The sequence below is a fragment of the Ciona robusta genome, chromosome 12 (genome assembly GCF_009617815.1).
Source record: "Ciona robusta chromosome 12, ASM961781v2".
Classification (NCBI taxonomy): Eukaryota; Metazoa; Chordata; class Ascidiacea; order Phlebobranchia; family Cionidae; genus Ciona; species Ciona robusta.
In genome coordinates this window covers 65,480-93,223 of record NC_143246.1, presented here as the reverse complement: position 1 = coordinate 93,223, position 27,744 = coordinate 65,480, and the positions used below count along the sequence as shown (strand labels likewise).

The window sequence follows — 27,744 nt, the reverse complement described above, 5'->3', positions numbered from 1 at the left end:
GTACAAGCATAATGTTAAGCAGGCGTCTCGTGTAACCCTGTTCTAAAAAACACATCTGTTGTTTTTAGGTTTGGGGAATCCTGAGCAAACCCATGGTGCCACCTAGTGTCCAACTTGGCTGTAGACCTGAGTTTGGGGAAATCCCTCTTGTGAAATTTGCAGATCCCAAACAAATGTTTCAACATTTTTAAAATATTTATTTGATGAAGAAAATATTAATTGAATGTAATTGTCCGCAATGTGACAATACAACATTATGACATCACAACACAACGTTATCACAATACAACAATATGATGTCACAATACATGTTTACATTTGGTCCCCACGTTATGAAGATATATTTGTGATGTCATAATCAATATTGTTATGTTACAATGTCTGTAATAAACGAGGTTGTTTCACAAACTACATCGCCTATTATGACATCATCGGTTATGACATCATCAACAGCAGAACTTATTGATTGTTGATGTTGTGATGACATCACATCCTGTGCAACATCCCCCCCTAGTGGTTCGACAGCGATCTCAAATTCACTTTCTTCGGTGTCTTGCACAACAATGGGTATTATGACCCCATTATGGGGGATTCCCCCACTAAGAGTTCGTATAAAAGGGGGGCGCTGGGGAATTCCCGGCATTGATACCTGAGTTGTTTGTTTAAATTACGAAAACAATAGTTATTATGACATCATAATACCTCTTGTTCTGTATTGTTGTTGTTGTTTGTCATCAATGACGTTTCTTGAATCATTGTTTCGTCATAAACGTCACAACCCTGACGTCATAATCAACATTTCAGTCACAGTTAGGTTTATGACGTCATAATACTTACTGTTATGTGATTGGTTGAACATTCTGGCTTCTGATTGGTCAACAGTTTGGTTTCGCTGACCACGTGGGTAGAAAGAGCATTGTTACGTAGGTTGCCACGCCCATTACTCTGTCCACCAATAGAAAGACGAGCCTGGAAATCGCGATGTTTTAATGAACGTTTATGACGTCATAATACGTACTTGTTGCGACGCCGAGCTGTTGAAACTTGTCAGCATTGTGACGGAAGAACGACTTCTTTCGCGTCGACCGCGTTTTATTTCGACGCTCAAATTAAATCTTTCCCAAGCTTTCCTGAACTCCGCTTGTACCTGTGTGACGTCATAATAATTAACCGGCACAATTGTTACGTCACAATACCTCTCCGTTGCAGAAACAATAGATAATCGCGACAAAGAATCCCTGCAACAATGGAACAGCGTTAGCGAAGCTTTTGATAATCTATCATGACGTCATACTTGGAAAGAATTGAAGAAAAGATCGAACGACATTCGAATGTCCCACCAAGTTCCAGATGAAATATCATCAGGCATCCCGATGAAGACGATCGCATGAACTCCAAACATCGGGATCAACACCAACGTAGATTTTGCGAGTTTCCTACAAATTCGCGCGTTATTTATTATATTGTATTATGACGTCGTACTTGTATTGTCTTCGATTGTCAGTTTTTCCGATAGGTCCGCGTTCCCGCATCTTGTACCAAAGCACTCGAATAATGTTGAGGAAAAGTAAGAAGTTTATCTAAAATATATTCGGTTACGTCACAATATATGACCTCATCAGTGTATAACGTCATACATACCACATTAGCAACGATAATAGGGCCATTGTAAATCCATTTGTATTCCGTCACCGCGATGTCCCAACATCTGTAAACAATACGTGTTATGACGTCACAGAGGAATCACACAAATGCTGCAACGAGCTTAGATAATAAGCGCTTTGTTTTCAACACTAGCTGTTATTGCGTCATAAACACCGTGACGCCATACTCACCCCGTGTCTTCAAACTTCGCTCGAACAATCGCCCACGGAACGACGAATAGTATAGGGACACCTAGCGGAAGGTAATATAGTGAAGATTTTTATGAATGTATGAAAATGGACTTACCCCAACCCGTTACACTAAACCTCCACAAATATTTCTTGTCGGAGAAAAACGCGACGAAAATCAAACTATGAAGATACAAAGCTTCCACGAGAATCCAGTAATAATTTGTTGCAACAAAATAATGAAACAACGTCATCACCAGCTTACATCCAACCTATTACGTCATACTTGCGTCAGAACAATCAGATACGTAATGTTGCTATAGTTACCAAATAAGAGCTTCTGTCAGCGTCTATTTCATCCACGCGATTCTTTAGCGCCTCTAGTGTCATTTCCCCATCCGGGGTGTTTATATCAAGAATCCCAGCTCCGTAATAAAGAACTCGATCTTTAACAAAGATGACGACGGCTCTCAATATAAAAGAAGCGAATAGATGCATGTGAATGTAGTTGCGTGTACAATGTAATCGCCTGTAACAGTACGTATTATGACATCACCCATGCTTATATTGTTACGTGACCTTACTTGAAATAAGCGAGAATTATCATCGCGAAGACGAGAGCAACCAACGAGAAAGAATAACCGACCGTGTACAACTGGATGAAACTTTTCATCGTTGCCTGCGGGGAATCACAAGTTACTTTAATGACGTCATGCAGTGTGATGTCATGATGACGTCACGATGACGCGCTACTCACATCACCACCCCTCCTTATCATTTCCACAACGTCCTCTTCCCTTGGTATATTACAACTGCTGTAATCGCTGAACGTTCGATTCGTGTCACGCACCATCGCCCATCTACCGTCACGTGAGCAATGACGTAACGCATGGCCTAGGAAACTGTTAGTCACGTGTTATTAATTATGACGTCACAGATACCTGTATGATCGAAATCGATGATGTATTCTGGACATGGGAGTCTCACCGTCCTCCCGGGGGCGCTGTTGGGCCAACACGTGATCTTGTCCCACTCACCTTTGCAGTATGTTTCGTAATAATTACCTGCGCATCATTACGTGGTCATATGACGTACCACATATATGCATTATGACGTCACATACCGTCTTTATCCATTGGCGGCAACCCTGCTTCAAGATCTCGCTTACAATTTCCTTGAGCTTCCATCAGCACCTCCATCATCTCGCGAACTGTTGTTATCCCATCATCAGCCATCGTCTGTTACGTCACAAGCTTAATTGTTTTCACAGTGACGCCACAACAGAATTAAATAATGCGCATCTATAATACTTGTTATTGCGTCATAATATACCAGAATCCACTGATTATGACGTTAATAATTTCCGCTTTAAATTGATAACGAAACCATAACTTTATAAACACCTTTTAATAGATTCACTGTTCTACGTCACAATCGCTAATGCATCGCGTCGATATCGATTATGTGACGTCACACGTCGTTTGTCTCAGGTCGACAATGGTTATTCATGCGTCACAATCTAATTATTGTTTTGGAATTGTTCGATATTTGTTCATTGTTACGTAATAAGCAACTGTTTATTACAAAACAATCGCCTTTGTGACGAAACTTTTTACGGGAATATCATGGTTATGACGCAGCAGACGAACCCGTTGTTACGTAATAGCAAACAATTTTATCACTTTATGCGTTATTATGCTATGACGTCACAAACAGTGTTTCCTGAGATATTTCGGTCAACACTGTAGGTGTGACGTCACAATCCATCTATTGGAATCAGCGAAGCGATTGTTGACATCACAATCGTTAAAGTGGAGACATCGCGATGGTTGAGTGACGACACAAGTGCGTTTGTGACGTAGCAATATAAAGTTTCCTAATTAGAATATCATGTTTAACATTAACGAAGAATTACCAATCGTGACGTATGCAATGCGTAAGTAATGATGACGTCATAGTAAACAAACATATTCCAAGTTATCCTATAATCCGCCACCCTATGTGAAGGATGAAGGGGGTTTAGTGGGGTTAGTGGGGGCTTGGGGGGATTATGGTCGACAACGGTTATTATCACGTCACAACCAACCACACACAGCTGTTACGTGATTGGTTGACAACATTTCATTCGCAATTCTGATTGGTTGGTTTAACTCGATGACGGACATGAAGTAAACAATCCCCAAAGTTTATGATGACGTCACAATCCACTTGTTAAACCCCATTGTGATTATAAAGTAACAATGGGCTCAAGATTTCTTGGTTACTTTCACGGTCATGGGTTTGTGACGTTTATTGCTTTAACAAAGAGTTCTATGACGTAATAATAAAGACAAACGGGGAACTTCCATTAAATTATGACGAAACAATCACACCGTCTTCGAACAATCGGTTTCCGCGATTTTAGAATTTTATTTAAATCTTAAATTTCCTGACGATACCGTGTTGTTGATGCGTAACAATAACAAGTATTGTTGTGAAACAAGCGTTACTTACCCTGGGCACTACCAATGCAAGGACGAACAACACCGGTGAGCAACAACAAACCAGCACACAGATGTTGAAACAATTAGCGCTTCGATAAACGCTCTCAGAACAAAACTTCTGCAATATAACTCATTAGCAAACAATTAAACCTGCGACGTAACAATACCTCCATTCTTCCTGTTTTAGAAACTTCATTGTTGACGTCATCGATTAAATTCTTCATGACGTTGTTGGGTATTTCCCTGGTTTATCAGAATTCAAACAAACAATCATGTAATATGACGTCACAAACCAACTACGCACTTTAACGCGATCGGTGCAACACTCGCTCATCCATGAAACTGTTCGTTACAGAACAATTAAACAATGGTAAAACAATTGTTACGCCATAAGCTCGTATTATCATCATCATTGTGACGTTGAAGTTACGTTATGCCCCGTTTTATGACATCACACCGAAGTTTGTTACGTCACAATTAATCTACCATTACTCCTGACCACGTGCTCGCGATATTTCTATCGAACATTTTATTTCGTCACAAATCTCCTATTATGACCTCACAACTGCCTGCCGCGACGACTTCTCGCTGCAAATCTAAGCGGATGTGACGTCACAGTCACGGTTGTGGCATTCGATCCTGATGCAATCATGCGGAACGGGGTAACCAAAACCCCAGTGTTCCCGAGTACAAGTGTTGCCAGAATAGTTTTGTCAAAACTCATATTAAACAAACATTGCTTAAAGTGTTTAATGAAAAAAACTTTTTCTCCCGGGAACACTGGTGCTCGTGACTAAATTTAGAATGCCAAGTTTTACTTTTGCCCAAAACATCTAGATTGAACTGTGCCCGCCACACAACGTAGGAAGAAACACGTGAAACAAAACTGACTACAAATACAACTTTTAACTCAACGAATCGCTCAAACTGATTCTAAGCTCATCCTGCTGTTTCGTTATCCTGCTGTTTTCCTTCTCTTCGTTATCTCAATTACTCTGGTCTGCGCCAGCGTAAGAAATAATAAATAACGTACATGAAGTTCATCAAACATGTTTGCATCTGCGTCTCTTTGTCTAAAGTTGCGGTTAAAAACAAAATCCTTCCAAATATTTTTGGCTTAAAAACTCAATCAATATTTATTTTGTCAAACAGATTACCCATCTACCCCATTTAACCTTTCTAATATCTGGAGTCTTCCTGCGTTTATATGAACACTCAGTCGTCCAATTAAAGTTATTTCCGCGTATGATTTCTATTAACATAGTTTCCAACTTTGTTTCGGAAACACTGGATTTTGTCAGAATGATAGTATGACGTCACATGTTGTTCGCGAGTTGCATGCATTGCACTTATGACGTAACAATCATCAGGACGGCTGTTTATTCAATCGCGTTTTATAAGTTTCGTGATTTAGAAACCATTGATGTTGTTTAATTCTCGATAAATATCTTTTTTTGTGTTATTTCAGCAACAATTCTGTAGGTTTGAGATATATTTGATGCAAGAATGATGTTTTGGAAAAATAATAAAGAAGTTTTAATGAAGAGATTTCATATCTCGGTCACAAGCATTCTTATCGGGTTGACCATTGTTACCGGGGTGTCTTGTTTCGCACAAGTTCGACAAACATTACGTAACAGAGGAGCCGTCAATGACGCACAATACGGAAGCGGGAAACTACCAGAAAAATCTTGAACATTTATTTAATCTTTGAAATATTTTCGCTTTTCCATGATTTCTGATCTTGCAATTACGTGGATTTGTTGTTTATTTGAACGACCATAATATCATTCGATGCCTTTTTTTAATCTTTTTTATTTTCCTTTACCAGGAATTAACAAAAAATGAAAATTTTGACAAACATAAAAAATAATCCCAAGAAATCAATTTTTGGATTCATCGTCGTTGGCTTTGGGGGAAGATGGCTTCACACCAAATTCACTGATTATCAATTTCGACTCCAGAAGTGTCGGGAAGTATTTCATCGCGGCAAGCAACCGATGAACCATCTTCATTCCCCCAAGCGTATCGTGCTTGTACTTAACCCAGCGGCAAAACACGGAAAAGCTGGAAAACTTTTCAAAAAGAACGCGTCTCCGCTGCTCCAACTGTCGGGTTGCGAGGTCAAGGTGTTTCAACTTGAGTACGAGGGGGAGGGGAAGTCCCTGATGGAGGAATTGGATCTTGACGGAACGGACATGGTGGTGGCAGCGGGGGGAGATGGGACGGTGAACGAGGTCGTCACAGGGTTGCTAAGGAGGAAAGATCATTCGCGATGGGTGAATATTCCGTTGGGTATTATACCACTTGGTGCATTGAACACGGTTTGTCAACGATTGTCGTTTCCAAACAGTTTCAACTCGCAAGCCAAGTGGATAATTAGTTGCACGAACCATATATTGGATTCAAACACTCGATACGTTGACGCGCTTGAGGTTAAATCTGATGTTGGGAAACAAACGTTTGCCTTGACTGACTTTGCTTGGGGGTCGTACAGAGACGCCTTCCACAAGGAACCCAAGTATTGGTACTTTGGTCCCATTAAACGACACATGGCGTACTTCATATCTGCATTGAAAAGTAAAATCCAAACCCCAAAACAATTCCAACTCGCTTACAACGAACCAACGTTGATTCACGACAAAGTAGAGACGACTCCGATTATACCCATGGGGCAAAACGTGGATTTTGGGAACATTATCTGGAAAGTTTTTGGTTCGTTGTTGCCGTCGTGGTTTGTGAGCGGTGGTGCGGAACAAGAAGGGAAAGATGGCACGGGGCAAGACGACACGGGGGTCGTTAGGTTCGACGAACCGATGAAATCCCACCGGACCTTGGAGTTTAACGCTTCAGTGAACTCACATGACCTGCATGAAGATCGTGAAACAGCGAGTGCTCATGTTATCATAGAAAGCGACAAATTTAATTTGCTTGAGTTTGTTAAACACGGAGCGTCACGTTTTGTGGGGGGAAAACATCTACCCGTCGACCCCGCACAGGAAGTATTTTGCAGCGCGTTTCAAATAATTCCCAACAAAATTGAAGACGAATGGTTTACAATTGACAACGAACAGTTTGAGGCGTTCACGTGCAACGCAACTATTATCCCAAAGTGCCTGTCAATAATTTACGGCGCAAACATGCAATAAATTAACAACAATAATTATTAATTTGAAATTAAACTAAATTAATTTTATGGTTTGTTTATTAGATGATAAATGTAAGTAAAAGAGAGCTATGCAAGTAATACCATGAATAATATACCAACACCAACAACAACAACAACAACAACAACTATACATGATAAACCACCTGGAAGGAACATATTCATGCACAACATGTGGCCTCTGTTAAGTTTATTGCCGCCATGTTTGCTTGAAAAGATCAACCTTGTTTTTACATTCGGACAATCGGCAACTGAGGTTATTTTCACAACACTTGATGAGAAGGTGGGAAAGTTATTTAAATATCTTGGTGGGCAAAGCTACCTTATGGATCTTGGGGTTGAAGCTTCGTCACAATCCTGTGAAACAAATCTAACTTGTAGAAAATTCTTGGGTTGCTGTTCCACCCCAACGTTACCCCCCAGGTTTGGCCCTAACACCCCAACGTTACGCCCCAGGTTTGCCCCTAACACCCCAACGTTACCCCCAGGTTTGCGCCTAACACCCCAACGTTACCCCACAGATTTGGCCATAACACCCCAACGTTACCCCCAGGTTTGCTCCTAACACCCCAACGTTACCCCCAGGTTTTGCCCCTAACACCCCAACGTTACCCCCAGGTTTTGCCCCTAACACCCCAACGTTACCCCCAGGTTTACAGTCTTGGTACGAACACCAGCGGTTGTTTGGGCGTTGGAGATAATTCGTCCTCCCTGGAACCTCGGTTGTTGGAAAGTTTTAGCGGACAGAAGATAATATCGTTGAGTGCGGGGAGCGGTCCGCATGTGTTGGTGTTGACGCAAGGTGGGGTTGGGTGTATAATGTGGGTTTACCTGTTTGACGCGACATTATGTTTCAACACCAAGTTTAAACCAGATTTTACCCGTTCAGTGTCTGTACAAACAACAGAGCCAAAGTATATTGCATTCACCACATTAATCAATGCGGTTCCCTATGTTTGACAACTATGAGTGTAACTGTATTTTAACAATCATGATCTCCATGTTACAGATGGAGGTGTATATAGTTGGGGTCACAACAGTTATATGCAGTTGGGTAACGGGGGAACTTCACCTGGGACTTCCCCCTCGTTATTGTCGCGAAATATTTCAAACAAAGTCGTTCAGATTGCTTGTGGGAGTCACCACTCGATGGCACTAACCACTGAGGGTGAGGTTTACACTTGGGGTTACAACAACTGTGGGCAGGTGGGTTGGGGGGGTGGGACTCAACATTGGAACTTAACAAACTTTCACAGATCGGATCGGGCTCGACAGCGAACCAAGGATCCCCTCGTAAAGTAACGGCTTGTATCGGTAATAAAAGAATCATTGACATCACATGTGGCCAGGTAACGTTACCTCTATAGATGTTGATGGGCAAATGTTAAAACCATGATCGCTGCCTTGTTATATACTTAACCAACCACAGACAACATCGTTGTGCGTTACTGACAGCGGAGAGGTGTATTCATGGGGATACAATGGTAACGGACAACTTGGTGTGGGGAATAACGTCAACCAAACCAACCCATGCAGAGTAGCAGCGTTGCAGGGGGTCGTTATCGCTCAGGTGAGTTTGGGTTAATATGGTGTCATCAATCAATGAGGTTCCCTATGTTTTATACACACAGGTGGTGTGCGGATATGCACATGCCCTCGCACTCACCGATAATGGAGTTGTATTTGGATGGGGCGCCAACAGTTACGGACAACTTGGGTCTGGCAACAAAGCCAATACGTGCACCCCACTGCAGGTGTTTGTGTGGTTGTATGTACATAGGTGGAGCATTTATCAGTTTTGGAATTTTATGCCCAGCGATAAACGAACATCTTTAAAGTTTCAGATGTTTTCCATAACTTTATTTAAATTATTTGCTTGATGTTATATTATTGGATTTCATTTGGAAATGGCTGATCATTGTGTTTTTTTTAGACATGTTTGTGAAATATTAAATTGTTGATGCATTTCTACTTGGTGTTCATGATTACTGGGGTGTACACGCATACCTTGCATACCCATGTTAGGTACCAACTAACCATACATAACATATAGGTAGCCACACGCATAGGAAGGGTGGTGTGTTTGGCTGCCACACATTATTCACATTCATCTGCTGCAAGGAACCAAAGTGGGCATGTAAGTTTGGTTGTATTCGGGTATGTAAGTTTGTTATTGTACATTAAATATAACTTATGTACCATACAGATATACATGTGGGGCCAACTCCGTCAGCAAGCGACCCCGGAACCGAAGCCAACAAACTTCACCGATTTAAACGCTGTGTTTGCCGGGTTCAGTTCGCCTCCTGTAAGTATGATGTCATAGGTTGATGATGTCACATCTTGATGATGTCATAGGTTAGTTGGAGAGCGATGATCGTAACCAGCGAAGTGGAACCATCTGTGCAGCAGAGCGTGTCGCGTGCATTCAACGACGAAACTTCGGCAGATCTTAAAATTTTGGTCGAAGGGAAGCATATATTGGTTCATAAATCAATTCTTAAAATAAGGTAATTGTGTGTTTTTGTTGTAGTTGCCATACATTATACATGTGTGCTGTAGTTGCCATACATTATACATGTGTGTTGCTATACATTATACATGTGTGTTGTAGTTGCTATACATTATACATGTGTGTTGTAGTTGCCATACATTATGCATGTGTGTTGTAGTTGCCATACATTATACATGTGTGTTGTAGTTGCTATACATTATACATGTGTGTTGTAGTTGCCATACATTATACATGTGTGTTGTAGTTGCTATACATTATACATGTGTGTTGTAGTTGCTATACATTATACATGTGTGTTGTAGTTGCCATACATTATACATGTGTGTTGTAGTTGCCATACATTATACATGTGTGTTGTAGTTGCTATACATTATACATGTGTGTTGTAGTTGCCATACATTATACATGTGTGTTGTAGTTGCTATACGTTATACATGTGTGTTGTAGTTGCTATACATTATACATGTGTGTTGTAGTTGCTATACATTATACATGTGTGTTGTAGTTGCCATACATTATACATGTGTGTTGTAGTTGCCATACATTATACATGTGTGTCGTAGTTGCCATACATTATACATGTGTGTCGTAGTTGCTATACATTATACATGTGTGTTGTAGTTGCCATACATTATACATGTGTGTTGTAGTTGCCATACATTATACATGTGTGTTGTAGTTGCCATACATTATACATGTGCGTTGTAGTTGCTATACATTATACATGTGTGTTGTAGTTGCCATACATTATACATGTGTGTTGTAGTTGCCATACATTATACATGTGTGTTGTAGTTGCCATACATTATACATGTGTGTTGTAGTTGTCATACATTATACATGTGTGTTGTAGTTGCCATACATTATACATGTGTGTTGTAGTTGCTATACATTATACATGTGTGTTGTAGTTGCCATACATTATACATGTGTATACATGTGTGTTGTAGTTGCCATACATTATACATGTGCGTTGTAGTTGCTATACATTATACATGTGTGTTGTAGTTGCCATACATTATACATGTGTGTTGTAGTTGCCATACATTATACATGTGTGTTGTAGTTGCCATACATTATACATGTGTGTTGTAGTTGTCATACATTATACATGTGTGTTGTAGTTGCCATACATTATACATGTGTGTTGTAGTTGCTATACATTATACATGTGTGTTGTAGTTGCTATACATTATGTACTTATGTTGTAGGTGCGAATACTTCAAGCGAATGTTTCAGTCGCATTGGGATGAAAACAATCAAGACGTTATTGAAATCACTGGTTATAATTACCCCGTTGTTTATTCTTTCCTCCGTTGGTTGTATACAGATCAAGTAGAGTTGCCGACCGAAGATATTATTGGTTCGTTAACTTATTTATCCTCACATGGCAGGTTATAACACGGATGTTCTGTTTCAACTTATTTATTCTCGCATGACGGGGCAACAACAGTACTTTTTTTACCATAATTTAAACAACTCATTAGTGACCACTTGGTTGGAGCAATTCTTACATAGACACATATACGTCAACAATGGTGGTAGCAGTGACAAGCATTGAACCCGTAACCTCTATGTCACAGGTTTGTTGGACCTTGCAACATCATATTGTGAGAATGGATTGAAACATCAATGTCAGAAATTGATCAAAGAAAGCATTGTTGTTGAAAATGCAGCTCTGTTGTACGCTGCAGCCATCAAGTATAATGCGAAGGTGATTCCATCGGTTGCAACAACTTAATATTAAACGTTACGTTTGCAGGAACTTCAAGATTTTTGCTTCCAGTTCTGTTTAAACCACATGACCAAAGTCGTACAAACCGAAAGCTTTAAATTATTGGACAAAGAAGTTTTGTACGAGTTGGTGTTGGAAGCGTCCAAGCATGGGGCTTTTAAACGTTGAATATTTAACTCAGCAGTATTATTATTTAAAGTTGTTCTTTATTTTAATGTATTTGAAAATTATAATTGCATAAAACTTTCAATTTATTTATGTCCTATCACTATGAAATATATTCTTCCAATGATAACTAAACTAAATGTTGTGAAACTACTACTTATTTTAATGTTTTATCACTTTGTTCTTTTGTTACATACAAAGCTACATCAAGCATGTTATATTAAAAACACAACTTCTGTTTTCTTTATATTTTTATTTGAACATGATTAGCGAGACGTTTACTTTCCCTTTCTCGCTTTAATCTTGCGTTGGTAGAACTCGAGTTCCTTTCCCTCCAAGATATAACCATCGCATCGACCACTTTGGCCGGGTCGTGATGAAATGCACGCAAGTATCCGACCCTGGTTGAATTGTTCCTCCAATGCTTGGGCAACCTTGTGGAACAAATATGTCGTTACCATGAACCTAAATTTTCACCAAACCAACCATACCTTCGGTTCTTTCTTGCGTTCCTCGTATTTCTTCTGCGTCTTCTTGGAACGCTTGCGGTTCATAATTTCATCCTCGGCTTCCGTTAACTTGGCCGACTTCTTGCGGCCGAGGGGTACGGTGTAGTGAGCCTCATACCTGGGTGAGGGGTAATGTTTATATCTATAATACGATAGTGATCATAATAGATCAATAAACACAACGGTGCTAGTGAAGAGTTTTCCCCCACCTTATTTGCTTACCACTAACCCCCGAACTCAGGGGTTAGTAAATAAGTTAGGGGGGGGGGGAGAAATTCTTCACTAGCACCAAAACAATAAAGAAAGGAAATTACCAGCAAGAAACTACAGTTGTTAAAACACACTATGAATAAAAGTAATCCTACAATAAAAGATCTCAACATTACACTCACCATTGGCGAAAGGGTGTGCTATCAATTTGGATGATGGCGTTCTTTACCAAGGTTTTGGTTCGGAGAAGTTCGTTGTTGCTTGCGTTGTACATTACGTCGATGATTCGGGTTTTTCTCGCGCATGCTTCAGAACCCCAGGAAAAGTTACCGGTGTCCAACCTGAGGCCGCGAAACTTGGTGTTGCCACCACGTGTGCGAACCAGATGGACTCTCCTTGCACCAATCTTCGTGTTCGCTGCTGGCCGACCAAGTTCGAACTTTCGCTTCTTACGCGGTTGCGGCCTTTTACCGCCAGTAGCCCGCCTCTTATGCCACGAATCTTGAGAAATCCCCATCCTCTAATCTTCACTTCGGGTGAAAAACTAAAAAGATCGTCGATTCTACGCGATGCATTGTGGGTGATATTATTGTCGCTACAGCGAAAACTGAAAGAATAATTATTTTATTGGTCCCCGGTTTATTTTTTTTCTCGTAGAAAATTTAATATTTTGCAAATTAAATAACCGATTTTATAAGCTTTGGTGTTAATGTGTACTTTACAAAAAATTTATTTTATTATTTGCCGTTTTTATATTTTTTTCAAAACTTGTTTTACAAGTTTCATGAATTGCTGTATCATGCATGCGTAGGTTGAGTCAGCAATCGCGTGTTCGGCAAAAAGCGGTTTGTTTAGAAGCCGCGTTTTCACTATTAGTTAGTAACTGAAGATTGATAAAAATGATCAGCATTTTATTGTATTTTTCACTGTTTTTGTTGTTTGGCGGCATTAACTGCCAAGACGGGAATTCTACTTTAAGATATGAATATAAATATAGTTTCAAAGGACCAGCTTTATCGCAAACTGATGGAACGATCCCTTTCTGGAACCACACGGGTGACGCTGTGCCAGGAGATGAACAAGTTCGTATCGTTCCTTCATTAAGGGCAAAGACGGGCGCGGTTTGGTCAAACTATCCTTTCCCCTACGATGATTGGCAGCTCGATGTTCATTTCCGCATCCAAGGTCGCGGCAAACTTGGTGCTGATGGATTGGTCGTGTGGTTGGTTGAAACGCCTGCGCAGATAGGACCAGTGTTTGGGTATATGGATATGTGGAAAGGGGTCGGAATATTCTTTGATTCGTTCGACAACGACAACCAGCACAACAACCCGTACGTGTCGGCGATCATGAACGATGGTACTTTGTCGTATAATCATGCAACGGATGGATTTGAACAGAAGGCTGGGGGTTGTTTGAGAGATTTCCGTAACCGTCCGTACCCCGTTAAAGTGAGGGTGACGTACACGGGGCAAACGCTCACTGTGTTGGTGGATTCTGGGGCGACAAGCGTCGAAGAATTCGAGGTTTGTTTGAAAGTTGAAGGAGTTGTCATCCCCAAGAATTATTACTTTGGTGTGACGGCAGCCACCGGGGGGCTAGCGGACGATCACGACGTGCTAAAGTTCATGGTGTGGAGTCGCCACGCTGGTGGCAACGTCAACGTCACAGAGGTCGAAAGTGAGAGTGAGGAGGAGAAGGAGAGGGAGGAGGAGAGGAGGAGGTTGGAGGAGGAGTACGAGAGGAATCTACAGGAGTTCCAAAAGAAACAAGAAGAATATTTAGAGCAACATCCGGAGCAAGCGAAGCAACAAGGAAGCGTGGATGATTTGTTTGAAGGAGGAAGCAGCAAGGAGTTAAAAGCTGTGTTTGAAGTTCAGGAACAAATCAAGAAGCAAATCAACCATTTAGTGACAGTGTTGTCCACCGTGCAAGGAAAGCAAGATTTCATCGTCAGTAAGTTGGATGGGCTCGGAACCACCGGAGGTCAGGATGTAGTTGATGTCGCCAAGTCACACCAAGTCGACAACCTCATGAACTTTCAACGACAAATCTACGACAAGATTGAAAGTTTGAATAACCAGTTAACCTTTATCAAAACTACAAGTGTTTCCTTGTCGGACAGTGTCACGCGGATGGCTGCAGAACGTCCAGTAGGTGGTGCTTATGAGTCGAAACAAGATATGAACGACTTGAAAGATCGACTTGAAATGCTTCAAAGTAACATTGTGAGTCTTCAATCGAAAGTATCGACTCCACCCCGCTTGTCGTGCCCACAACCTGACCCCCCATCTTGTGTTTCCATCGGGTTGGTGTTGTTGGTTGCCATCGCTCAAGTTGCCATCATTATTATTTATCATTCCGTTAAACAATCTCGTGAAGACGCCGCAAAGAAATTCTTTTAATGTTATTTCTATGTTGATTTAAATAGTGCGGAAATATTGGTTGGTGTTGGTGCAATAGGTTTGGTGAAATTATTTTTCATGTTCGTAGTTTCAAATTTTATGGTTTCATTTTATTTATTGAGTGAGTTTTCTGTGAAATGAAAATGAAGCAAAATATTTGTTAAGCATCAGTGTTGCCAGTGGAATAAGTCTTTTTGGTGAAATTTATGTTTTTTTAGAATTGTGTTTTTGAAATGTACTTTATGTTTTGGTTCAAATCATCGGCAAGAAATAAATTTTGTTCAAAACTTTGCAGAAAGTTAGGAGATGAAAGTTTTAGTTTATATATTATTTCTATGTTACGTACATGGTTTGCATGACGATGAAATCGGAAAATATGATTGGAAGAAAGAATTTGTGGGAAATGTGAGTGAATAATGAATGTTGTGATGTCATAATGGACAATCAATCATTGTGGATTGTTTAATAAATTGAAGAAAACTTAAAAAAAAAGATAAAATACCAATCGAAGGTTGTTGTTCACCAGGCTGATCATGTTGAGTTTGAAAGTTCGATGTCCGTCACCAAATATCTGTTCGTTGCTTCGCGCTTGAACGCACTCGCTTGTTTGAATTCGAAGACCGGGGAAATTGTATGGAGGAAGATTCTCGGGGAAGCAGAGGGAAAGGTAATGACGCACATAGTGTGTGTACGAACATATAGTGTGTGTACCAACATATAGTGTGTGTACCAACGTATAGTGTGTGTACGAACGTATAGTGTGTGTACCAACGTATAGTGTGTGTACCAACGTATAGTGTGTGTACGAACATATAGTGTGTGTACCAACATATAGTGTGTGTACCAACGTATAGTGTGTGTACCAACGTATAGTGTGTGTACCAACGTATAGTGTGTGTACGAACATATAGTGTGTGTACCAACATATAGTGTGTGTACCAACATATAGTGTGTGTACCAACGTATAGTGTGTGTACCAACACATAGTGTGTGTACCAACATATAGTGTGTGTACGAACGTATAGTGTGTGTACCAACATATAGTGTGTGTACCGACGTATAGTGTGTGTACCAACATATAGTGTGTGTACCAACATATAGTGTGTGTACCAACATATAGTGTGTGTACCAACATATAGTGTGTGTACCAACATATAGTGTGTGTACCAACATATAGTGTGTGTACCAACGTATAGTGTGTGTACCAACATATAGTGTGTGTACCAACGTATAGTGTGTGTACCAACGTATAGTGTGTGTACCAACATATAGTGTGTGTACCAACGTATAGTGTGTGTACGAACGTATAGTGTGTGTACCAACATATAGTGTGTGTACCAACATATAGTGTGTGTACCAACATATAGTGTGTGTACCAACATATAGTGTGTGTACCAACATATAGTGTGTGTACCAACATATAGTGTGTGTACCAACGTATAGTGTGTGTACCAACATATAGTGTGTGTACCAACGTATAGTGTGTGTACCAACATATAGTGTGTGTACCAACGTATAGTGTGTGTACGAACGTATAGTGTGTGTACCAACATATAGTGTGTGTACCGACGTATAGTGTGTGTACCGAGGTATAGTGTGTGTACCAACATATAGTGTGTGTACCAACATATAGTGTGTGTACGAACGTATAGTGTGTGTACCAACACATAGTGTGTGTACCAACACATAGTGTGTGTACCAACATATAGTGTGTGTACCAACATATAGTGTGTGTACCAACATATAGTGTGTGTACCAACGTATAGTGTGTGTACGAACGTATAGTGTGTGTACCAACATATAGTGTGTGTACCGACGTATAGTGTGTGTACCAACGTATAGTGTGTGTACCAACATATAGTGTGTGTACCAACATATAGTGTGTGTACCGACGTATAGTGTGTGTACCAACGTATAGTGTGTGTACCAACATATAGTGTGTGTACCAACATATAGTGTGTGTACCAACATATAGTGTGTGTACCAACACATAGTGTGTGTACCGACGTATAGTGTGTGTACCGACGTATAGTGTGTGTACCAACACATAGTGTGTGTACCAACGTATAGTGTGTGTACGAACGTATAGTGTGTGTACCAACATATAGTGTGTGTACCAACGTATAGTGTGTGTACCGACACATAGTGTGTGTACCAACACATAGTGTGTGTACCAACATATAGTGTGTGTACGAACGTATAGTGTGTGTACCAACATATAGTGTGTGTACCGACGTATAGTGTGTGTACCGACGTATAGTGTGTGTACCGACGTATAGTGTGTGTACCAACACATAGTGTGTGTACCAACGTATAGTGTGTGTACGAACGTATAGTGTGTGTACCAACGTATAGTGTGTACCAACGTATAGTGTGTGTACCAACGTATAGTGTGTGTACCGACACATAGTGTGTGTACCAACACATAGTGTGTGTACCAACACATAGTGTGTGTACCAACGTATAGTGTGTGTACCAACATATAGTGTGTGTACCAACACATAGTGTGCAACGTATAGTGTGTGTACCAACATATAGTGTGTGTACCAACGTATAGTGTGTGTACCAACATATAGTGTGTGTACCAACATATAGTGTGTGTACCGACGTATAGTGTGTGTACGAACATATAGTGTGTGTACCAACATATAGTGTGTGTACCAACATATAGTGTGTGTACGAACATATAGTGTGTGTACCGACGTATAGTGTGTGTACCAACATATAGTGTGTGTACCAACATATAGTGTGTGTACCAACATATAGTGTGTGTACCAACATATAGTGTGTGTACCAACATATAGTGTGTGTACCAACGTATAGTGTGTGTACCAACGTATAGTGTGTGTACCAACATATAGTGTGTGTACCAACGTATAGTGTGTGTACCAACGTATAGTGTGTGTACGAACGTATAGTGTGTGTACCAACGTATAGTGTGTGTACGAACGTATAGTGTGTGTACCAACATATAGTGTGTGTACCAACATATAGTGTGTGTACCAACGTATAGTGTGTGTACCAACACATAGTGTGTGTACCAACGTATAGTGTGTGTACCGACGTATAGTGTGTGTACGAACGTATAGTGTGTGTACCAACGTATAGTGTGTGTACGAACGTATAGTGTGTGTACCAACATATAGTGTGTGTACCAACATATAGTGTGTGTACCAACGTATAGTGTGTGTACCAACGTATAGTGTGTGTACGAACGTATAGTGTGTGTACCAACGTATAGTGTGTGTACGAACGTATAGTGTGTGTACCAACATATAGTGTGTGTACCAACATATAGTGTGTGTACCAACGTATAGTGTGTGTACCAACACATAGTGTGTGTACCAACGTATAGTGTGTGTACCGACGTATAGTGTGTGTACGAACGTATAGTGTGTGTACCAACGTATAGTGTGTGTACCAACGTATAGTGTGTGTACCAACGTATAGTGTGTGTACCAACATATAGTGTGTGTACCAACATATAGTGTGTGTACCAACATATAGTGTGTGTACCAACATATAGTGTGTGTACCAACATATAGTGTGTGTACGAACGTATAGTGTGTGTACCAACGTATAGTGTGTGTACCGACATATAGTGTGTGTACCGACGTATAGTGTGTGTACCAACACATAGTGTGTGTACCAACATATAGTGTGTGTACCGACGTATAGTGTGTGTACCGACGTATAGTGTGTGTACCAACACATAGTGTGTGTACCAACATATAGTGTGTGTACCAACATATAGTGTGTGTACCAACATATAGTGTGTGTACCAACGTATAGTGTGTGTACCAACATATAGTGTGTGTACCAACATATAGTGTTTGTACCGACGTATAGTGTGTGTACCAACATATAGTGTGTGTACCAACACATAGTGTGTGTACCAACATATAGTGTGTGTACCAACATATAGTGTGTGTACCAACATATAGTGTGTGTACCGACGTATAGTGTGTGTACCAACATATAGTGTGTGTACTGTGTACGAACGTATAGTGTGTGTACCGACGTATAGTGTGTGTACCAACGTATAGTGTGTGTACCAACATATAGTGTGTGTACCAACGTATAGTGTGTGTACCGACGTATAGTGTGTGTACCAACGTATAGTGTGTGTACCGAGGTATAGTGTGTGTACCAACATATAGTGTGTGTACCAACACATAGTGTGTGTACCAACGTATAGTGTGTGTACCAACATATAGTGTGTGTACCAACGTATAGTGTGTGTACCAACGTATAGTGTGTGTACCAACACATAGTTTGTTGTTTCAGTTTGTCGGGATCAAACACACAAAGGAAGGATTGTTAACAGTGACATCTAGTGGTGTAGCTAGGTTGTGGGAATCGAACACTGGATTGTTGAAGTGGGAGGCTGTGGTTGGGGCAGCGTAAGTTAATGGTGGTGTGTTGTCATAATGAGGGGTGTGATGTCATAATGGGGATGTGATGTCATAATGGGAGGTGTGATGTCATAACGGTGGTGTGATGTCATAATGGGTGGTGTGATGTCATAATGGGGGATGTGATGTCATAATGGCTAGTGTGATGTCATAATGGGGGGTGTGATGTTATAATGAGGGGTGTGATGTCATAATGGGGATGTGATGTCATAATGAGGGGTGTGATGTCATAATGGGGGGTGTGATGTCATAATGGGGGGTGTGTTGTCATAATGGGGGTGTGATGTCATAATGGGGCGGGGATAATAACACTGTTGTGGGTTTTGAATACATTGAATTATTTTACCAGATCCAATATATCAATCACTTCATTTATGATGGTTGAACGAAATTATAACGTGGGGAATTTATTAGTGGCTGTATCGGACAATGGTGTCCACACGATGGCAATGTTGAGCAACAATCCTCGTGGGGAAACGTTAACACTAGATGTTGCTACAGATAAGAAGGTAACATAGATATCTAATATAATCAACATAGATATCTAATATATTCAACATAGATATCTAATATAATCAACATAGACATCTAATATAATCAACATAGATATCTAATATAATCAACATAGACATCTAATATAATCAACATAGACATCTAATATATTCAACATAGATATCTAATATAATCAACATAGATATCTAATAAAATCAACATAGACATCTAATATAATCAACATAGACATCTAATATAATCAACATAGATATCTAATATATTCAACATAGATAAGTATTGACACAACGACGGGAAACATTATTGTCCTGGAAGCCAAACCAACGAAACTATCGGCAACAATCGTGGACGGGGCAAACATCGAATCATCTCGTGAAGTTGTTGTAGCTGATGGGTGGGGCGGGGGCGTCGCACAAGTGGGTTGTTTGTGGGGCAGGGCATTACACAATGGCAGCAAAATGAAATCAATTTGATTTTGTTAACAGGTGATTATATTGGAGATGAACCAACTGGTTTATCTCGACGATGGTTCATTATATTTGGTGGATCTGACACTAGGTGTCACTAAAGCTACACTAAGGTTGGATGAAGTTGGAATTCACGAAGTTGAAAAGTTGATTTCAATTAACGAGTAAGTGTGTTAACATTAATGTCGAAGTTATTAACGTATTCACCCAGCGATGAAGTTTCGTCACTCGAGGGTTGGTTTGTGCTCCAATATGAGGGGGGTAATGTTGTGTTTATGGAGGTGGGGGATGCCGGGATTAAAGTAAGATTTCTATGTTTATATATGTTGTCTATGTTTATTATTATAGTTTCTATGCTCAGATAACTTGGAGAAAAACATTCCCCAATTTATTCGATGTTCAGTTTAAGTGTTTGAGTTCGGAAACTTTTTTGTTTGTTACGACAAACAATGGATCGGAGTTAAAGACAATTGCTATTGATGCAAAGACAGGTTGTTTTGTGATGTAATAATGGTTGATTGTGATTTAATAATGGTTAATTGTGATGTGATAATGGACCCCAGGTTTAACCGATGAAACTTCGATGATTCGTTTCAATTTAAACAACAAGGGTGGAAAAGTTGACAAAATCTTTATCAATATGTTTCTTAAACGATCGACACCACTCGGTTTCAGGTTCGTTTTTATTTAAATATATTTACCCATAAATACCAAGCCATATACAATGGTTCAAGGTAATAAACCCCCATTTTTCCTTCTGAACACCCCTTTCATATCTCGATTGACCAAGTACAATGGACCCATGCTACCCCATTGCCCCTGCATAACCCCACACAAACATATATATATAGGTTAATACTACAATGTGAGGATGGTTCGCTTGCGTTGGTTGTGAACCCAAACCGTGAGGTGTGGAGAAGACAAGAATCCCTTGCCGAGGTTGTTGGGGTTGTGATGATAGATCTTCCTCTCTCGGGGGCAGGGCTGGAGTTTGATGGGGGCGGGGCAGAGAGAAACGTCGTGGCCGATATGTTTGTTAAGGTGAGGGTTATGTATGGTAGGGTGGGGTAAGATGGGACATTCTTTGTATTCGGTATTCAAGCAAGAAATTTATCCAGAATTGTATAACGGTATCCCCACACTCTAAAAAGGTTGTTAATAATCCACGGTATACAGCAGATAACAACAACATATACAATGAATAATTAAATTAAATTTATCCAGAGAATTAAAGCCCAATCCCAACAACTCGTTTCTTGGGTGTGGCAAACATTAAAAGAAATTGAGGCGGGAACTTTGTTTAAACATAAGACGAGAGATCCGCTTATACAGGTTTGTGTGTTGGTGTTATTAATTATAATTGTGGTTAAGCTGGCACGAGGTGTATGAAACCCCCGTGTCAACAACTCCCAGATTGAAGGTTTGACGCGAGATCCCTTTTCGTTACACAAGATGATCGTCGTGGTAACAAGGTCAGGGGTCGTGTTTGGAATCGACAGTCTTACTGGAGACATCGTGTGGAGGTGGGTTGTGATGTCATAATGAACGTTTGTAGTGAGATTCTATATACAAGTCTTAGTTTGTTTCCGTTAACCAATAATGCGAACTATATGCGTAACATAGATATCTTGTATCACTGATTGTGACATCATAAAGAATATTTTCGGCAGACATTTCATCGTTGGTTTGGATCGTAGTTTGAAGTGGAAATATGATTTCTATGTGCTTCGTACCACAGCCCACTTCCCCCATCCACCACTGGTGGCGCTGTTGGCATTAGCCTCCAACCAACTCGCGCAGCCTGTATTGGTCACCTTTAACCCGATAACCGGAGATTTTAACGAACGCCCGGGTAAGTTCGGACGACAAGTATATCGCAGTGTTTTGTGAATTGTTTATTTAATTCCAACATTTCACTTTTCAGGATAATAGACCACATTATAATGTATATTGTTTGCTGCATAGTAATTTATTGATACATTAGCAAGTACATTGTATACACATACTAATGTTAGCCACCCTCCAGCGCTTAAACTGATCAAACAAACGATGATCCTTCCGACACCGGACGTGGAACATCTCCGCCATTTATTGTTTCTTCATCAAGATGTGAGTAATGTTAAATACCTTGTTATACCCACCCCCAACTTCACCCACATTGTAACCCCACCCACTCCCAACTTCACCCACATTGTAACCCCCACCCACCCCCAACTTCAGCCACATTGTAACCCCACCCACCCCCAACTTCACCCACATTGTAAACCCCCAACTTCACCCACATTGTAACCCCAACTTCACCCACATTGTAACCCCAAACTTCACCCACATTGTAACCCCACCCACCCCCAACTTTACCCACATTGTAACCCCCAACTTCACCCACATTGTAAACCCCCAACTTCACCCACATTGTAAACCCCCAACTTCACCCACATTGTAACCCCCAACTTCACCCACATTGTAACCCCAAACTTCACCCACCCCCAACTTTACCCACATTGTAACCCCCAACTTCACCCACATTGTAACCCCACCCACCCCCAACTTCACCCACATTGTAACCCCACCCACCCCCAACTTCACCCACATTGTAACCCCCACCCACCCCCAACTTCACCCACATTGTAAACCCCCAACTTCACCCACATTGTAAACCCCCAACTTCACCCACATTGTAAACCCCCAACTTCACCCACAGGACTCCCTTACATTGTTCCCCCCCACTAATGGAGGATCGATGACATCATTGAAATTCTTCTTCTATGATGTCATAGATGGTTGGGTTGTTGGTTACGCTGTTAATAATGACATCACAATCAAACAAACATGGAAACTTAAAATCCCGTCGACGCATCATGTTATTTCTATGTTGGGGAAAAATATGCTCGAGAAGGTTGGTTTTGTGTTGTACCCCTTGTACATTGTGTGTGTATGTTGTACCCCTTGTACATTGTGTGTGTGTGTTGTACCCCTTGTACATTGTGTGTATGTGTTGTACCCCTTGTACATTGTGTGTGTGTGTTGTACCCCTTGTACATTGTGTGTGTGTGTTGTACCCCTTGTACATTGTGTATGTGTGTTGTACCCCTTGTACATTGTGTGTGTGTGTTGTACCCCTTGTACATTGTGTGTATGTGTTGTACCCCTTGTACATTGTGTGTGTATGTTGTACCCCTTGTACATTGTGTATGTGTGTTGTACCCCTTGTACATTGTGTGTGTATGTTGTACCCCTTGTACATTGTGTGTGTGTGTTGTACCCCTTGTACATTGTGTGTATGTGTTGTACCCCTTGTACATTGTGTGTGTGTGTTGTACCCCTTGTACATTGTGTGTGTGTGTTGTACCCCTTGTGCATTGTGTGTATGTTGTACCCCTTGTACATTGTGTGTGTGTGTTGTACCCCTTGTACATTGTGTGTGTGTGTTGTACCCCTTGTACATTGTGTGTGTGTGTTGTACCCCTTGTACATTGTGTGTGTGTGTTGTACCCCTTGTGCATTGTGTGTATGTTGTACCCCTTGTACATTGTGTGTGTGTGTTGTACCCCTTGTACATTGTGTGTGTGTTGTTTCTCTTGTAAATTAACCCACTGAACCGCAGGTGGATTCGGTTGGCCGACCTTTAGCCGATCGTAGCGTGATCTTCAAATATTTGAACCCCAACCTGGTTGCCATGGTAGCGGGCAGTTTGGATGACACGGTTGACCGAGCGAACCTTCTTCTTATCGTGTTCGATGGCGTGACCGGGAAGGTGGGGGTGTGGGGTCTCACACGTGGCAACCACCATGTTTAAACGTATTGTTCTCAGGTTGTTTACACAAACACCCACAAGAAAGCATCTGGTCCTGTACATATTGTGCATTCAGAAAACTGGATTATTTATTCTTACTGGAACACCAAAGCTAGAAGAACCGAGTTAACTGTAAGTTATTAACTGCCTGTCAATCAAACACAACCTGTCAATCAAACTTTGTTACAGTCAATTGAGTTATATGAAGGCAAGAGTCAACACAACAAAACAACTTTTTCATCGTTTCATCTACAAGCAAACCCCATGGTGATGCAGCAATCGTATATATTTCCTACAGGTAGTTGATGTAACTCATGTTATCGTATCACCGTCCCACTTTGCCCCAGGTATATCATGCATGGGGGTCTCACACACCGACAAAGCAATCACTGCTCGACAAATATTGTTTGGTTTGAAACGAGGAGCATTGTTCGGGTTGCCACGACGATTCTTCGATCCTCGTCGCCCACTAGTGCTGGAGGAAAGTCACAGGTAAGTTTGGCAGCGAGCATGAGGATAGGAACCCCCTAACCCTCGAATGTATTGTAACCACTGTTGTTTGCTGCTAATTCCATTCTATTTAATGTTTTAATAAATTAGATTTTTGAAACTGTATTCAAAGATATTTTTTTAATTATATTTTTTATGGGTGAAGTCTTTGTCAGGGACGTGGGATTGAACCCCAACACTTAGAAAGTCCATTTTAGTCCTTTGTTCGACCCGCAACACCGCATTACAGGCGTGTATTATTGCCACCATTGTTATTATATGGGACTTATAATTTAGACAACCCATTAGTGACCGCTGGGTTGGAACAATGTCCGTTAAGTATCTTGCCCAAGGACACATACGCCGATCAGTTTTAGTACCGCAATACTTGTTAATACACAGAGAGGAAGGGCTTATACAGTACATGCCGGAGATCCCGATTCCCCCGGAGTTATTCGTGTCGTACAATCTTAGTGTTGAGAAGATCAACGGGATCTATAGTTCCCCTGCTGCTCTTGAATCAACAAGTCTCGTGTTTGTTACAGGAATCGACATTTTCTTCACGGTGAGTTCTTGTTATATCGCTTCCCATTCTTGTGCTCGCATAAGTTACCACCGGGTTAGAGCAATTGCTAAGTGTCTTGCCCAAGGACACATACGCCCACAATGGTAGCAGCGACGAGCCTTGAACCCTAAACCTCATAAAGGCAACCCTCACTATGCTGCCAACCACGTTTAACCCCCATATTAACCCCTCACCCACAGAGGATACAACCTTCCAAGATGTTTGACGTACTGAAGGAAGATTTCGATCACATGTTTATTTCCATCGTTTTAATCGGGATGTTTGTCGCCGCCCTAGTGGCTCGGAGAATGTCGCAAATCAAACAATTAAAGAAATCATGGAGATGATAATTTATTGGTTGTGTAGCAATGTTTTCAATGTTATTGTCGCGGCACGAGATTAAACCCATTTCAATAAACTGCCGTAAACCAAGGAGAATAAAAGTTGTTTGAATGAGATTGTTGGTTGAATGGTGTGTGTGACCCAACGATGCAACACCACCATATATGGGCAGGGGTGAACCACTAGTCGTATGAACCCTTGCTGTGTCTGGGTAAAGACGGCACGTCCTGGAAATTCCTCCGGAAACCTCACGCGTCGATACACAAGGTACAATGGAAAGTTACCGAAAAGTTTTCGTAACCAAAGTAAGTTGTTCTGGATTGCCATTATGACCAACCTGTGACATCATAATGCTGTGAATGAGATTATAATCAAAGGCGCCGAATCGGGGGTGGCAGGGTGTGCAGGCCAACCCCGGAATTTTCTACACTGCATTAATCAGTAAACATTACAACCAATAAGTTGGATTTGTTTCACAGGATTGTGTGTCCAACTATCCCTGCCTCCCCTGTGTTAAGCTTGATGTCTATGATTTCAATAAATGCATTAAGTTAAACATGGATATGCATGCCCTGGAATCCATCGTGATACCATATGTAAATAATCTGGAGGAATATAGTAACATGTTAATTGATAACAGGGACACCAATCAATATGATCTCAAGATCACCCTGGTCTACCAAAAGATAGTCGCCCATGATACAAACCTTAGTGCAGCAAATATAACATAGTACAGCATAGTTGTTGGTAGTAAGAACAATAGGGCTGTGAAAACCAAAGTCCCAATGAATAATCGCTCCGATTGTTGTGTCATAGAATCAATTCGTTGTCGTAGAGGGTTGCGTTTCAATCCCCTGAATAATCGGCCGAGTGAAATAATGCCGTGCATCTGAGGAAACGTTCGGTAAAATATGAAGTTTCATAAACTTAAGGACAAACCTGCAAACCATACACTCTTGTTGCGTAGACATAGAAACAGTATATATGGAATGATAAGATGGCCGTCAGATCTGATAAAATAGCGAAGACGAATGAAAACCCTCCGCAACATATAAGTAACAACCACTCAAGCAAATCCTTGTGTTGCGATTCGTCCCAAAATGCAGCCGACAAAACGTGGATGTATTCCAACCACAAGCGAACATGGTGAAGGAAAAACTTTCCAAGAAATTGATTGAGGTTTGAATTTAGTTTCAGCCCGATAGGAATTCCCATCAACCATCGGATTAAATGTTCAACCTAATATATTGGAATTATTCAAATATTTCATAATATTTTTAAACAAGCAAACCTGTATTCCAATATAATCAACTGATGGAACGAATGTAAAACTTTGGTCGGAGATTGGAGTTAAATTGTTTGAAACGATAAAATAAAACAAGAGTCCCAACAGCAGGTCAACGAACAAGGATATTGCTTGAGTTTTGTTCCGATTTTTAACAACTTTCAGTTTATGAAGGAATAATGAACCAACGCTTGAAAGTTGGAGCAAATAAATAATTGGATGAAATAGTTTCCAAATGTGAGATAACATTGTGTTGAATAATAGAAATACTTGAATATTTTGCTTGGTTGGGTGCATGGTGTTGGGGTGGCCGCCATCTTGGAGTGTATGAAAATTTGAAACAACAGAAAATAAAGTTTTAACGGAAGCTACGTCGTATGGGGAATACCCTGACTTCCTGGTTCTATTAGGATTGTAGAATTCTGCAGATGTTGCTATCTTGTCGACGTCATAAACCACTATTGTGACGTCATTATGACTACTACAAACTACGTGATCTTCGTCGAAGCGGATTTGTATTTTATCTTTATGGTTTGTTACGTTAACTTTTCCCAGGCAACCAATATGGTGAGCTGCGCCGCCATCTTGAAAACAAGCGTCGTGTTTTACATCAACAACATAATAACAACTGTTGTCCTCAACAAACTGACCGACTAAATATCCACTTTCGTGATTAAAGCACGACAGGGGGAGGAACAATGACGTCATTATCTACGACGTCATTATCAACCAACGGACAACGAGTGAGAGAATGCGAACACAAGAGAAGAAAAGGCGGGTAATTATGAGAGAGGTGAGAAAAAAGTAATTGGCTGGAACTATTGTTGTGTTACGTCATAATGTAATGAATAAAGTCAC

The 27,744-nt window shown here is 40.7% G+C and overlaps 7 protein-coding genes across 8 annotated transcripts; 4 read left to right on the top strand and 3 right to left on the bottom strand.

Annotated features, from left to right (window-relative positions):
* Positions 1-176: 176 nt before the first annotated feature.
* On the bottom strand, positions 177-4,846 carry LOC149726002 (parathyroid hormone 2 receptor-like). The gene is made up of 17 exons (XM_089890819.1): positions 4,483-4,846; positions 4,326-4,433; positions 2,956-3,070; positions 2,774-2,896; positions 2,590-2,726; positions 2,417-2,511; positions 2,160-2,361; positions 1,951-2,104; positions 1,836-1,896; positions 1,642-1,708; positions 1,483-1,580; positions 1,295-1,436; positions 1,197-1,238; positions 1,019-1,147; positions 838-969; positions 703-780; positions 177-649 (listed from the first exon to the last, which is right to left on the bottom strand). Exons 1-17 carry the CDS (start codon positions 4,537-4,539, stop codon positions 368-370), a joined length of 2,022 nt encoding a protein of 673 aa, XP_089746945.1. The 5' UTR covers positions 4,540-4,846; the 3' UTR covers positions 177-367.
* Positions 4,847-5,680: 834 nt separating this feature from the next.
* Positions 5,681-7,527, top strand: LOC149726001 (acylglycerol kinase, mitochondrial-like). Its single transcript, XM_089890845.1, has one exon. It carries the CDS (start codon positions 6,160-6,162, stop codon positions 7,462-7,464), a length of 1,305 nt encoding a protein of 434 aa, XP_089746971.1. The 5' UTR covers positions 5,681-6,159; the 3' UTR covers positions 7,465-7,527.
* Positions 7,528-7,566: 39 nt separating this feature from the next.
* Positions 7,567-12,136, top strand: LOC149726000 (RCC1 and BTB domain-containing protein 1-like). Its single transcript, XM_089890830.1, has 12 exons — positions 7,567-7,764; positions 8,133-8,283; positions 8,491-8,687; positions 8,738-8,830; positions 8,911-9,051; positions 9,113-9,235; positions 9,535-9,618; positions 9,688-9,789; positions 9,840-9,991; positions 11,208-11,359; positions 11,580-11,710; positions 11,759-12,136. Exons 1-12 carry the CDS (start codon positions 7,567-7,569, stop codon positions 11,897-11,899), a joined length of 1,665 nt encoding a protein of 554 aa, XP_089746956.1. The 3' UTR covers positions 11,900-12,136.
* Positions 12,130-13,132, bottom strand: LOC149725999 (small ribosomal subunit protein eS8-like). Its single transcript, XM_089890863.1, has 3 exons — positions 12,798-13,132; positions 12,388-12,523; positions 12,130-12,330 (listed from the first exon to the last, which is right to left on the bottom strand). Exons 1-3 carry the CDS (start codon positions 13,130-13,132, stop codon positions 12,175-12,177), a joined length of 627 nt encoding a protein of 208 aa, XP_089746989.1. The 3' UTR covers positions 12,130-12,174.
* A 295-nt stretch (positions 13,133-13,427) lies between these two features.
* On the top strand, positions 13,428-15,318 carry LOC149725998 (protein ERGIC-53-like). Its single transcript, XM_089890833.1, has one exon. It carries the CDS (start codon positions 13,515-13,517, stop codon positions 15,018-15,020), a length of 1,506 nt encoding a protein of 501 aa, XP_089746959.1. The 5' UTR covers positions 13,428-13,514; the 3' UTR covers positions 15,021-15,318.
* LOC149725997 (ER membrane protein complex subunit 1-like) lies at positions 15,295-25,702 on the top strand. Of its 2 annotated transcripts, XM_089890810.1 has the most exons (21): positions 15,295-15,425; positions 15,547-15,687; positions 19,308-19,423; positions 19,785-19,944; positions 20,218-20,361; positions 20,431-20,576; positions 20,624-20,714; positions 20,774-20,903; positions 20,976-21,087; positions 21,264-21,453; positions 21,637-21,744; positions 21,826-21,935; positions 22,083-22,264; positions 22,439-22,521; positions 23,114-23,308; positions 24,017-24,166; positions 24,224-24,337; positions 24,395-24,503; positions 24,553-24,697; positions 25,097-25,259; positions 25,460-25,702. In XM_089890810.1, the coding sequence occupies exons 1-21, from the start codon at positions 15,327-15,329 to the stop codon at positions 25,604-25,606; spliced, it is 2,835 nt and encodes a 944-aa protein (XP_089746936.1). In that variant the 5' UTR covers positions 15,295-15,326; the 3' UTR covers positions 25,607-25,702. The 2 variants fall into 2 exon arrangements, with proteins under 2 accessions (XP_089746936.1, XP_089746937.1); XM_089890811.1 differs by lacking the exons at positions 15,295-15,425; positions 19,308-19,423.
* Positions 25,595-27,661, bottom strand: LOC149725996 (phosphatidylinositol N-acetylglucosaminyltransferase subunit Q-like). The gene is made up of 4 exons (XM_089890834.1): positions 26,893-27,661; positions 26,541-26,840; positions 26,309-26,490; positions 25,595-25,938 (listed from the first exon to the last, which is right to left on the bottom strand). The coding sequence occupies exons 1-4, from the start codon at positions 27,592-27,594 to the stop codon at positions 25,659-25,661; spliced, it is 1,464 nt and encodes a 487-aa protein (XP_089746960.1). The 5' UTR covers positions 27,595-27,661; the 3' UTR covers positions 25,595-25,658.
* Between the last annotated feature and the right edge of the window lie 83 nt (positions 27,662-27,744).